Source organism: Synchiropus splendidus, chromosome 3 (genome assembly GCF_027744825.2).
Source record: "Synchiropus splendidus isolate RoL2022-P1 chromosome 3, RoL_Sspl_1.0, whole genome shotgun sequence".
NCBI classification, from domain to species: Eukaryota; Metazoa; Chordata; class Actinopteri; order Syngnathiformes; family Callionymidae; genus Synchiropus; species Synchiropus splendidus.
Window position 1 is genome coordinate 8297886 of NC_071336.1, and position 11459 is coordinate 8309344.

Sequence of the window (11459 nt, forward strand, 5' to 3'; positions counted from 1 at the left end):
TTGAGATCCCTCAGTCACCAACACTTGAGGCCCAGGGGATGTACTGCTCAAACCATGGGTCATAAAAACTCATCATGGCTACAGTACCGCAATTCAACTGGCTCTACTCCACGTCTCTGAGTGATGACTGAGCTCCTTCTTCCAGCAGTGAGAGTGTTTGTGCCAGGCTGAGTTGTCAAGAGCCCCTTGTGGGGTCTCACTTACACGATGAACCCCCTCTTCGGGCACCTTCACAGGCTCGCTGAGCCAACAGCCCTCCTGATAGAGAAGGAGTTGGGACTCGAGCCAAAGAGCATGTGGTTCTGAACACGTCCTCGGGTCAGCCAAAGGACTCCCGTTTCTCAACCCTTGGTTCTTGTCGTTGTATTCAGCACAGCTTGGTGGACAACTGCCGGCCAGTTAGGCTGTTTGTGTGTTAGAGTCCGTGTGTTGTCATGAAAAACCTTAAAATACATACGCGTCAGTGACGGTGACAAGTCTGAGCTATAATCTCCAGAATGACTCCATTGTTGGTGGTGCTCAGAGGGACAGTGGGTCGAGCACCTTGTCGTCACAGAGTGTAAAATATTTGCAGAAACCTGACTCGGGCGTCAGGCGGGACAGCTGAGCTGCAGACCAAACTAACCTCGGCTTCCTTCGCTAATCATGGAGGAATCCTCAGACAGGAGCTCAGATTTGGATCTAAAAAGCTCCAGTCCCACCTCCGCTCATAACTCCTGCTTCCATTTGAGAAGAAGTGAAGTGGTCCGGTGGGACGGGGGCCAGTGACTTGGGTGGGGGTCATATTAAGACAGATGGAGGAGCTGCAATTTGTTGAGGGGCCGTGTTTTGGTAGCTGCCGAGTCGACCATTGGCTGAGGTGAAGCGCTAAATCCTTGTGACTGAAGACACGGAGAGAAAAATAGCCCCGCTGAGTGACACGGGTCTCAGTGGGACCGATCAACTCTGCGGATTTCAGGGGCCGCAGGAGCCCGTGGGGTCAGCCAGACAAGCACATTACACAGTCCTTTGTTCTGTTGTTGGCGCAAATGCTTGACCGGTGAAACATCATATAACCTGCTCAATCCATCTCCAGGAATTAGTTACCTCCATATGCTGGACAGAATCAGTGCAATACATTTATTTCATTTGTAATCTGTCCGGAATATTTCTTCTCCTGGTAACACATGCTCATGTTAATTAAGATTCCTGAAAGTTTTGCGTTTCTAATCTAGTCTAATGTTGGATTCACTGAACCATCTGTGTGCGCCCACGTGCGCACGCCTGCGCGCGTGTGTGTTTGTGTGAACACGAAGCACCTGCTTTGTTGCTGCAGGAAGCACCTGTTGGTGGTCGTCTCCCTTCGCCCCCTCTGTCGACATGAGGTTTGATCCCCAAAACTCCCCGAACACACACACTTACACACACACTAACAGACAACTTAAGCCTGCAGAGCTCCACACTGCCCCTGCTGGTGGTCTGTAGACGTAGCGACTATCTGCTCAGACAGAGCTCGGATTCTGATCTGGCAGACCATATCAAGCCAACTCCACGCAGATTTGCTCTCTGTCATTGTCGTCTGCGGCCGAGCACTTGATCCGTACAGTGAAGTATGAGTTCACAGACACACATACGAACACACACAGCAGAGCTTCTGTTAACCTGAGAGTCATAGGGTCAATCCCTGTGAGCCGCGTCCTGCATACCTTCCACGCAGACGCGCCGCAGACACAGCAACCCAACTCCCTGAGAGATTACAGCTAATCAAGCATGGAGGGTTCCGCCATGACACTCCGCCGCCTCGGCACGGCAACTTGTTGTCGGGCATTTTTGGAAACACAGTGAGACTAACTCATATTCAGTATGCTTAAACGGTAGAGTGGATATAGGTGTGTGTGTGTGGGTTTGAAGGTGTCTGTGCACCATGTCATGCCAGAACAGGACTATGAGCCTGCATCCTCCAGCCAGTGTGAGTGAAGGCTGTGATGCAATATCACGCACAGATGGACGTCTTCTACTGATGACTACTAAGCTGGAGTAGCCACAAACCTTTTCTGATGAACGTTTTAGCAAAACTTTTCTTGTTGGGATTGAACTTTACAATGGTGCTCAGCCGTGTTCATAAAGCTCATGCTTTGTAACTGGTGGCAGCTGCACCGCCCTGGTCTGGTCCAGTCATCTGGACCATCTGTGGCTGAGTCGCACTTCTCTTTGTAGTCTGGAATGGGAACCTTCTTTTGTCTCTGGTGTCCTCCAGTAGAACCTTATTTTGGCAGCCAGCGTGTTTGAGCCACCCTCTGATTTACGGCCGGGTGAGCCCACTGTGTTTTACAGAGAACACGTTCTGCTGGCTGCTCAGTCTGTCAGTAACGGAGCTGCTTCCAGGATCAGGCATCAAAAGAGTGAGTGACTGAGAGGTTAGTGGGGTAACTGTAGCCCAACGTATCCAGGTGCTGTGTGTGTTTGAACACAACCCTCATCTGTGGTGTGTGTGCAGCGGTCTCCTATTATGGCTTTTATGGGCCACAGACTTGCTGCTGAACTCTGTCTAGTTGGATCTGAACCATGACCAATTGGATTTTAGGGCAGGGGGTGACCTTTGACCTCTTTACATCCGCAGGTGCAACTGTTTTTCAGACCAAATTTCAACCATGGTGTCATCCACACAACTGTCACACGGAAGAATTTGAAAAATGCAACGTTTTTGTACCAGTGAGTTTCAGTAACCCCAGCATCTGAAATAATCTAACTGAAAAGATGTTGAGTCAAAAATGATCCAGCTGAATGGGTGTTTTAGTCCTTACCTTTATTAATAAATACATTTTTTTATTGTCCAACACAGAACATTGGCCTCCCGTACGACCGACTCTGCCAGGTCAGCAGAACACCGATGGTGGTCTCACATCTGGGTGGTCTCATCTTCAACGTCAGTGTCATGTAACACAGAGATCTGGGCTTCAGGGAGGCAGTCGCACTGCAGGTAGTAGTAGATCACTTGAACCTGAACACACACACACCAATAAAGCATTATTCAATATGACATTTCATTTAACTGTGGTTATATTTTGTGTTTCCATATCTCTATAAAAGTGCTATTAGTGAATGTTGTAGTGAAAACAATGTTCAACATTCCTTAATAATAATAAATAGGTCAATCAAGACTAAACTTTTTATTTTAATTATTAAATCCATTAACATTTAGCACTACCTCTTTACATCAAATGTTTCCATCTAAAAACACAATTCCCACATCGTCCAGCCTCAGTACTCGAGGAAGCTTGGACAAACGGTTGTTACAAGTTGGCCCTCTTCTTAAGTGCAACACTGAGGGCAATGGAAGCAGAATCACTGGAAGAATTCAGCCGTTTAAAAATGTCATTCATAATCAAATTGAGGAAATAATACTAAATACACAATAAAAATACACAGTCTATGTCAAAAATAAGTGACAGAAAATGTGTTTAAAAATCAAAGCAAAATAATGACACATTCTTCCAAAGGCCATCTTTGTTCAGTCTTTTTTTCAGAATTCCAAATGATAAAACATTTCATTTAAAATCTATTCCTTATTCACCGTAACTCAAAACAATTCATTTAAAATTGAAGAAAGTTAACATGTAACTAATATTATTGATTTCCTTAAAATGCTGGTGACAAGCAAAACAGAGTTCTGTCCTTCCAGGGCAAGTGGGGCTCCTTCATCATCTCACAGATCTCATAGATCCAAAAACGTCCTGCTTGTAGTCCACAAACCAGTGATGTAATGGTGCGGTGAGGTTTTACTGCCATCATATTTACTATTTCTGAGTGATGATAAGAGACTAGGGCGGACCCACCTGCGCTGCCACAGCCTGCGAGATGTCGTCGTGTTCTCCTCCAACCACCATGGGGCGCAAAAGGCTCGGCCCAAACACTGTAGCTAGGTTTAGTGCAGACATTTTGTTCACCTCCTGTCTCTCAGACACGCTGGCGGGGAAACAGATGTATTCACTTTCAATTTTGTGATGACTTATTTTACATATTTTCAGATTAAAATCAATGATCTGAGAGTAAAGAATGGTTGGTTATATATCACCGTCTCACCGCTGGAGGTGGTGAAGAAGGAAGAGGAAGGTGTGTCTGTTGGGTTCAGGACACGACTGCAGGAGCGACAACATTGCGTCCAGGCGAGAGTGTGACTCTTTCTCCTCTGCAAGGAAGCAAATTCAGACGTGTGTTCTTGATCAGCAGGAGAGTTAGTGGGCCATGTGATGCTGCTGCAGTATTTTTACATGTACAGTAATTGCACAGAGAAGTGCCTGGATTTGTGCTTTTCGAGGACAGCACCTGAGGTTGATGAGAGATTTGCAGTAGTTTGTCAGTCCTCTTAACAAAAGCCTTCAAGAAAACTTCAAGAAGACACATCAAGAGTCTGTGGGTTTGGGTACGATGGCATTTGCCTGATAACAGCATAGGAGCTGTATCATCTTTCATAGACTCAGAGGTGAGCGTCTCAATGGAACAAGTCTAGTCTTCTAATGTATTTAGCGTTATAGGAAGCAAATTTAACCCAAGCTCAGGATCAACGGACCTTCATTCTCTTCATATGAAGCTCAAGAGAGCAATTCAAATACACCTATATCCGAAACATATTTCAGACCAGGACAGCAGAACTGACTGAAGTCTCACCCAGGGCCTGGCTCAGACTGTGGAAAAGCTCAGGTGGTACCAGAGGTTCTGGCAGCTCTCTGAAGTACAGCTTTAGGGTGCCGGACACCACGTTTATTTCAACGCTCTTCATCCTGGTCAGGGCATCGCGCAGATCTGAGGAGACACTGGTGAGAACGCAAGACAGGAACCTGATTGTCCTGGTGAGTTTTTCTTACTGGTGTTGAAGAAACCTCTGAGACTGTTGATCTCGCTGGCATTACCCGAGATGCGGTAGATACCCTCCTCATCCAGACCTCGCCTCTCCACCTCCTCCACGCAGCAGCGCACCACGTGGGGGACCAGCACCCCTTCATGTCTGTCGATAAACCCAAACCATCATCCTCAGACTCTCATCTCAAACAACAAACCAGTAGTGTGCAGAGGAACTTACTGGGTCACAATCTCCAAGGGGAAGCAGAAGACAGGATGCTGTTGCGTGCTGGTACCAGGTGGATCAAGCTGGTGTGGAGTGTACTTGAGGGAGAAGGTCACATCCACTTTGTTCAAGGTCAGTGTTTGTCTTCTCCATCTTGGACTCACAGCTGATGAATTTAACTGAAATGCAGTCAGACGACAACAAGCTAGTGTGAATCCAAAATTCGAGACTCACTCTGCATTCCATGACACTCCCCGATAGAAATAAGTCAAAGTAAAGTGAAATGTAAAGGTGCGTGGTTTGTGGTGCAGAATATACAAACCTGCTGCAAGTAGTGAATGGCCAATGAGGTATCACGCTGCTTTACTGAAGGTTGATAAAGGTCATGACACGGTGTCCTACTTTGTAATGACCACTAGATGGCACTCTTTGGTCTAGTGATGACGTGTAGTCTCAGTGATTCAAACTAATTGTTCAATGCCAAACATTATACGGTAGACAGTGACATCTAGTGGCTACTGAGACACTGCGTCATGAAAACGACAACATCAACCAATACATAATTAGAAAAAATAAATACAAAAAACACTAGGTTTTCATAACGTGTATCCAAAAAATCATTAGAATTTCAAGACAATTTATGACAAAGTTGTCATAAATGGTTCAAACACCGCTCTGTTGACGTCACTGGAGGTACCAAACACAGGTGGACTGTTGCAGTAGAAGTAGCGGGAATATTAGCAAACAATGAGGGATTTGCCTACGGTTTATGAGGAACAATGACAGTTTCATGTGAACTAAGGACTTCATTGTGGAAGCAACGTCTTGGACTGTTGTGAGAGGATGAAGGGTCTGAATGGATCAGAGATGGGCGTACGTCGCCAGCACTGAAGAGTCATGTAAATGTCATGCAAAAATATCTTAACATGGGTCAATGCTACAAAATACATAATGTGTTTTGGTTAACAGTGGGACGTTCTCAGTCTTCGCCTCCTCACCACTGTTTTGGCTAGAACTGGTATCAATTGTTTACATTTCAAAACCCATTTGAGGCAAATCAGTGATTGTTGCCACTGGTGCCTCATTCTTTCACCACCTATTTCTGATAACGCTCTTCATCTTTAGGTAGGTAGAACAGCCTTACACACTCACGGGCACATTGGAACATCCAGCTGTCATGCAACGGTTCGCTGATACTGAAGCTGAAGAGCTTTTTTTACCTGTATTCTATTTGTGCGCCGACAGGATCCACCTCCAGTGACGTCACAACGTCTTGCTTCTAGTTCTCACTCACTGCAACACTTGATTCACTTTGAACTAGATTTACCCTTTGTCAGCACTGTAATGCAACAGAATGAACCTTGTATACTGTTCTTTATACGTTGTTCCAGAGGCGTGGCGGTGAGACTTTAAAGGCTGGTGTTGCCTCACCTCACATGCTAATCTGCTTTAATGCAGAAATAACCTGCATGATAAAGAGCAACAGCGTCATCTGCCTTCATACTGCACCTTCAATGTTGCTCTTCCCAAGATCGTGTCTTCACATCCATGACAGTGACTGACGCAGAGCAGTTGGAGATTCTGCGCCTCGTCCATCTGGAAGCTCAACTCCTGCACAGAGCAGAGGAACCATCTTCACTCTGATCATGAATGACCTTCCACACCTCAAATGTTCAACACATTCTTGAACAGGTCTTTGAGTATCAAAGAACGGCTGGCATGGAGGACGCAACAATAAAAGGTCTAATGTGTCAGATAACGGAGGCACTTTTTGAAATGACAGTGTGGGGTCTAACCTGCTCCCAGTGAGGACTGAGGCTGCGGGCTGAAGAGTGAGTCTTGGCATGTTGATCATAGAAGCCATATCCGTCCACCTCCACAAATAAATACACACCTGAGGAACAAGACAAGACCGTTCTCTGTACAGCGGTGGATCTCTAACATCTGGTTCCTGCAACATTTATGTTGTTGAATCTTAGGGATGTACTAATACAATAACAATAATACGATACTTGAAAAGAGTCTTGAAATACTTGAAAATGATCATCAAGCAAATCAATCGAATCAATGAAATCATTCATTCCTATATTTTTGTTGCTCAATATTCTGGGTGAGAACATACTGGCCGCTTCCTGAAGCCCACTGGCAAAGTGGATCATCACACTCAGGGTCCCGCACATACCCGTGGTTCCTGAGGGAACAAAGTCAGCGTGAGCGAAATGTGATGTAATAAGCTCCAACTATCAGATCACGCTAACACTTCCTGCCGCTCACACAGGATGTTGCGGTGAAGAAAAGGGGAAGAACGTGATTCTCGTACCCACTCTGGTGCAGACAAGTGGGGGCTGCTGGGCCATTCTGAGCTTCACACACGCGCTGGTCATGGTGAGCAGGTCCGGGGGGAGAGTTTCTACGACTGACCACAAGCGCGGTCAGCTCTGGGGAACACGCTGTGACACTGCTGCCAGCGTAGACTCACCATCTTTGGTGAGCTTGCGAATACTTTCCCTCCATTCTTCCAGCTCAGTCAAGGAGGAGAGCAGAAGTGTGCGACTCTGCAGACAGATGTTTTCTCTATCACATAAATCATGAAAGGAATTTAATAACCCAGTGTGTGTCCGTGCGTGTGTGCGCACCTTTCCGCTGGGACTGTGCAGTTCCAGCCTGTGAACCGGAGACAGTATGAACATCATCAGCTCCAGCTGCTCCAGTTTCTTCCTGTTGCGAGCAGCAACACATTTGGACGCCTTTGTGAACAAACAAGCTCGTCTCATTTGGGTTATTTATGTTTGGCAAAAGATTTAGGTGTTAACTTCTCACACCGTCTGCTGCTGCAGCTGCTGCCGGAGCAGGAACGTCTTGCTCCTGACTGAGTCCAGGCGCATCACCACGTCATGTGACTGCTGCTGGTTGGAATCCCAGCGAAGTTTGAGTCCAGCCAGAGGAAGGTACCAGCTGAACCTGTACTGGTCCTGCTTCCTGCCCCATACAAAGGCACAGTTCAGCACTCCTCACAGCAGTACATCGCTCCGAGGCCTGCTCCCACCCTTTGGCTGCAGCTTTGTATTTGGTGCACAGCAGCAGGTCAGTGTACAGGAAGAGGTGGCGCAGTTCCGCTTCAGTGGCGTCCACAACAAAACCATCTCGCACCAGCTTTCTTCTCTAGAGTGAAAAGCCATGAATCTTCAAGGACATTTCCTCCCCCTTTCACAAACATTTCAGAACATCTGATACAGTTGAGTGAAACAAAATGATGTTTCACTTGGAAGTGAGCAGCAATGTTACAAGAGCTGTTTCGAATTCTACTTTCATTAGAGTTGCAAAGCCTGCAGGCTGAGAACACAAATATGATTTGAAATAACATTGTGTCCTTCTCACCGGCTGAGTATATTGATAACAATGGAACCAACACAGTGAGGACTATCATGTTTCTGGCTGATCAGCTACACTTTCCTCTTGTCTTATCTGTGGTCTACTGACTTCCAGAATGCTGCTCAGTCATCATGCTAATAAACTTTTCCCGTCACACCCGCAGTAGGGAAGTTTTTTTCATGCTCCTGCCGGACTCTGTAACTGATAACACCAGCCTTGAAAGCAGATGGGTTGAGCCGCACAAAGAGCAATCAAAAATCAAGCGTGGGATGGTTGCATAAGTCAACAGGAATCTCTGACTCCCACAGCCTCACCATGTCATGAGTCAGCATGACCTCCCGCTTGCACTGTGAGCTCTCGTTGACCCCAACAAGGAAGCTGCGGGACAATCTCAGCGCTTCCTGACAGATTTGGTAGTCCGAGTGTTCAGGTGGCGTCGTCTGCACCAGCTCCTGGAGTGGGAAACAGAGGTGTCCAAATTTGGGTTTGCCACGCACTAATCGTTAATTCTAACAACATCATGATTCCTCACACGGAGCACCAGAGTCGTCTTCGTGACCCGGTCCAGAGGCTTGTAGAGAAGAGCTGTGACCAAAATGACATTGTAGTAGAAGACAAAAAGATGAAGTAGGCGGAAATGAGCAGATGACGTTTCAGACAAACATGTTTTCTAGATCATAATCTGTTGTGTTTCTACATTTTCGAACCAGTTCATACTGTATCCCTCCCAGTGTTGAACGACAGAAATGTATCTGCATCAGTATTACAACAGCGAGAGCTAAACAATAGAACATTTTTTTAAGAAGAGTCACAGATGTTGTTTTCAAAAATAGATTTCAGGCTGTTACAGTACCTTCAAAGGTGTATTTGGTCTGACTCTTCTCAGAGCTGTTGGTTGACATCATGCTCTAAAAGTGTGACAGAGATCAACAAGGTTCGTCCACTGACTCGATCATTCAGAGGCCGCGCTCATCTCACCTCAGCCAGGGTCCGAAACAGAGGGTCCGACTGCATGCATTTCCTCACCACGTCGACAGCCTTCTTGTAATTTGCTATGAACCCACCATACACCCCAATCTGCTTCATCTGGATCAGAGGTGGAAAGTGCTCTCAGAAGATTTAGGATGAAAGGAGTGGTGACAGACCAACGCACCACTTTCTGGAACAGATCCCCAACAGTCAGGTCGAAGCCTCTGTGGCGGGTGCGCTTCGCTGTCTGAGCGGGGATTTCCTCAGCATGACAGTGAGGGATCACTCGGGCCTTCAGCTCCGTATAGAAGCTCTGGTGAATCTCTCTGAGCTCCGGCACTTGGTAGAAAACGGTCTGGACCTGATGACTGGACAGAACCGGCTTGGAGGTTCCGGCTGCAGCCCGCAGAGCCTTCATGGGCTTGAATGGTTAGCAGGTCCAAAAGTAGATGTTGAAGTAAAGGTCGACAACAAAAGGGAAAACCACAAAGTGGTGGGGGAATGAACATGTGAACATTCAGTTTTGAATTGTCGTGCTGGAAGTGGCAGAAAGTGGTTTATGTAACTGCGGCAGCCTGGGTGAGGATGTGCATACGTGTGTGGGGGGGTGTTACCATCAGCAGGGTCTCCAGCTCTCGGAGGTAGACCTCTTCACTCTTCACGATGCCTTTAAGTAACAGCAGTCGCTTCTCCAACATTTCTTCTGTGGTGCACAACGTCTGAGCACACAAGACAACACGCAACTTTCAAGAGTTGCACAACAAGATTTGGCCAGCAACAGACAGAGCTCAGTAAAACTGCGGTGAGTTCTACTTACTGATACGGGTATGAAGATTAGGATTAGTAGAGAAGCATGAGGGAGGGAACAGAGAGTCAGAGATGCAGATAAGGCTGGAAATAACACGACAGAGGTGGCAGATTCTAATAAATAAGAGCAGAGAATGAACGAGAAGAAAGACGGTTCACGGTCTGTGCTTCTACTCTCTCTCCATGGTACATGAACTGCGTCCAGAAAGTTGCACTCACAGGTGTGTCTGGGAAACTCAGGAGGTCAGTGAGGAGAGGAGACACAGGCTCTGGCTGAACACCTCCTGGCAGGACATCAGGCTGCTCCATCACTGCAGCACAAACACACACACACACACACACACGCTGTGAGAACGCTCCGTTCAGCTTCACACAGGAAGAAAGCAGATGCTGGAGACCTGATCAGGAGTGCACCACAAAGGCTGCCAGCTCCCCCCTCACCTGACGCCTGCTGCGCCTCCAGGTCACCGGCTGACTCTTGCAAGTTGTCCATCCCTTTAGAGGGGCCCAGTTGAGCTGCTTTGGCTTGTGAGTGCTGTAGTCTAGTGGCCAAAACTTCCTCATTCTATTTCTGTTTCACGGAAGAAGACTTATAAACTTCCTCTCTGCTTCAAATTCAACAACCGCCACTTTTGACAGACAAGAAGCGCAGGTGCAGCACCGAGGTCTGTAACACCGGTGTCACCACTGCACTGTCAAGAGAAAAACACCGACGTCAGAAGCATCGAAGGACGCGCAGCAGAATTCAAGCACAAACGCAACGCTGTCGTGTTGCTCGGCGCAGAAATAGATTTTGGTAAACACAGAGCCGCTAGCGGAAAGGTCTTTGATAAAAAGCCGGACAGCAACTTGACAGGACGCGACTGGAAAGTGTGCGTATTAGTGACAAACAGCAGGGGGCGCTGCGAGTCAATATTTTGGTGCTGACCGGGTCCAACAGCGCGCCAGTGCGAAACTTAACACTGAAAACTGACTTTCCCGCAAAAACCACTCGACAGGAAACAAATAACGACAAAATGCAGCTGCGACTCAATCACTCTTTCATAACGTCATAAAACCCAGAGGATAACGAGCAGACGAACGTCTGGAAACACCGCAGCTCCTGTGAACATGGAGGTTGAAAGAAATAAAATGACGCTAATAGGACACTCTGAATCTGCCCCGAGGTGTGTGTGTGCGTGCGTGTGTCCTGTGTCTTCCCGCCTCTCGCCCACTGACCGCTGGGAGAGGCTCCATCACTCCGAGCAACCATCTCTGACCGCCACTG

The 11459-nt window shown here is 47.1% G+C and overlaps 1 protein-coding gene across 3 annotated transcripts; it reads right to left on the reverse strand.

Annotated features, from left to right (window-relative positions):
* Positions 1-2775: 2775 nt before the first annotated feature.
* On the reverse strand, positions 2776-10957 carry si:dkey-33c9.6 (active breakpoint cluster region-related protein). 3 transcript variants are annotated; one of them, XM_053859500.1, is made up of 22 exons: positions 10634-10957; positions 10412-10503; positions 10000-10104; positions 9570-9806; positions 9395-9502; positions 9270-9324; positions 8949-9001; positions 8731-8868; positions 8091-8206; positions 7867-8023; positions 7681-7791; positions 7524-7599; positions 7365-7454; positions 7167-7235; positions 6841-6938; positions 6554-6655; positions 5060-5223; positions 4845-4984; positions 4648-4782; positions 4063-4168; positions 3816-3945; positions 2776-2980 (listed from the first exon to the last, which is right to left on the reverse strand). In XM_053859500.1, the coding sequence occupies exons 1-22, from the start codon at positions 10683-10685 to the stop codon at positions 2879-2881; spliced, it is 2436 nt and encodes an 811-aa protein (XP_053715475.1). In that variant the 5' UTR covers positions 10686-10957; the 3' UTR covers positions 2776-2878. The 3 variants fall into 3 exon arrangements, with proteins under 3 accessions (XP_053715475.1, XP_053715474.1, XP_053715476.1); XM_053859499.1 differs by having other exon boundaries at positions 7365-7460; XM_053859501.1 differs by lacking the exon at positions 10634-10957 and having other exon boundaries at positions 7365-7460; positions 10000-10088; positions 10412-10497.
* Between the last annotated feature and the right edge of the window lie 502 nt (positions 10958-11459).

Excerpts from the sequence above, each read along its gene's own strand:
- si:dkey-33c9.6 (XM_053859499.1), bottom strand. The coding sequence starts at position 10,685 with ATGGACAACTTGCAAGAGTCAGCCGGTGACCTGGAGGCGCAGCAGGCG. Across the intron at positions 9,807-9,999 it reads AGCTGGAGACCCTGCTGATG|CCCATGAAGGCTCTGCGGGC; the intron begins GTAACACCCCCC and ends TAACCATTCAAG. Across the intron at positions 8,024-8,090 it reads TACAAAGCTGCAGCCAAAGG|GAAGCAGGACCAGTACAGGT; the intron begins GTGGGAGCAGGC and ends TGTATGGGGCAG.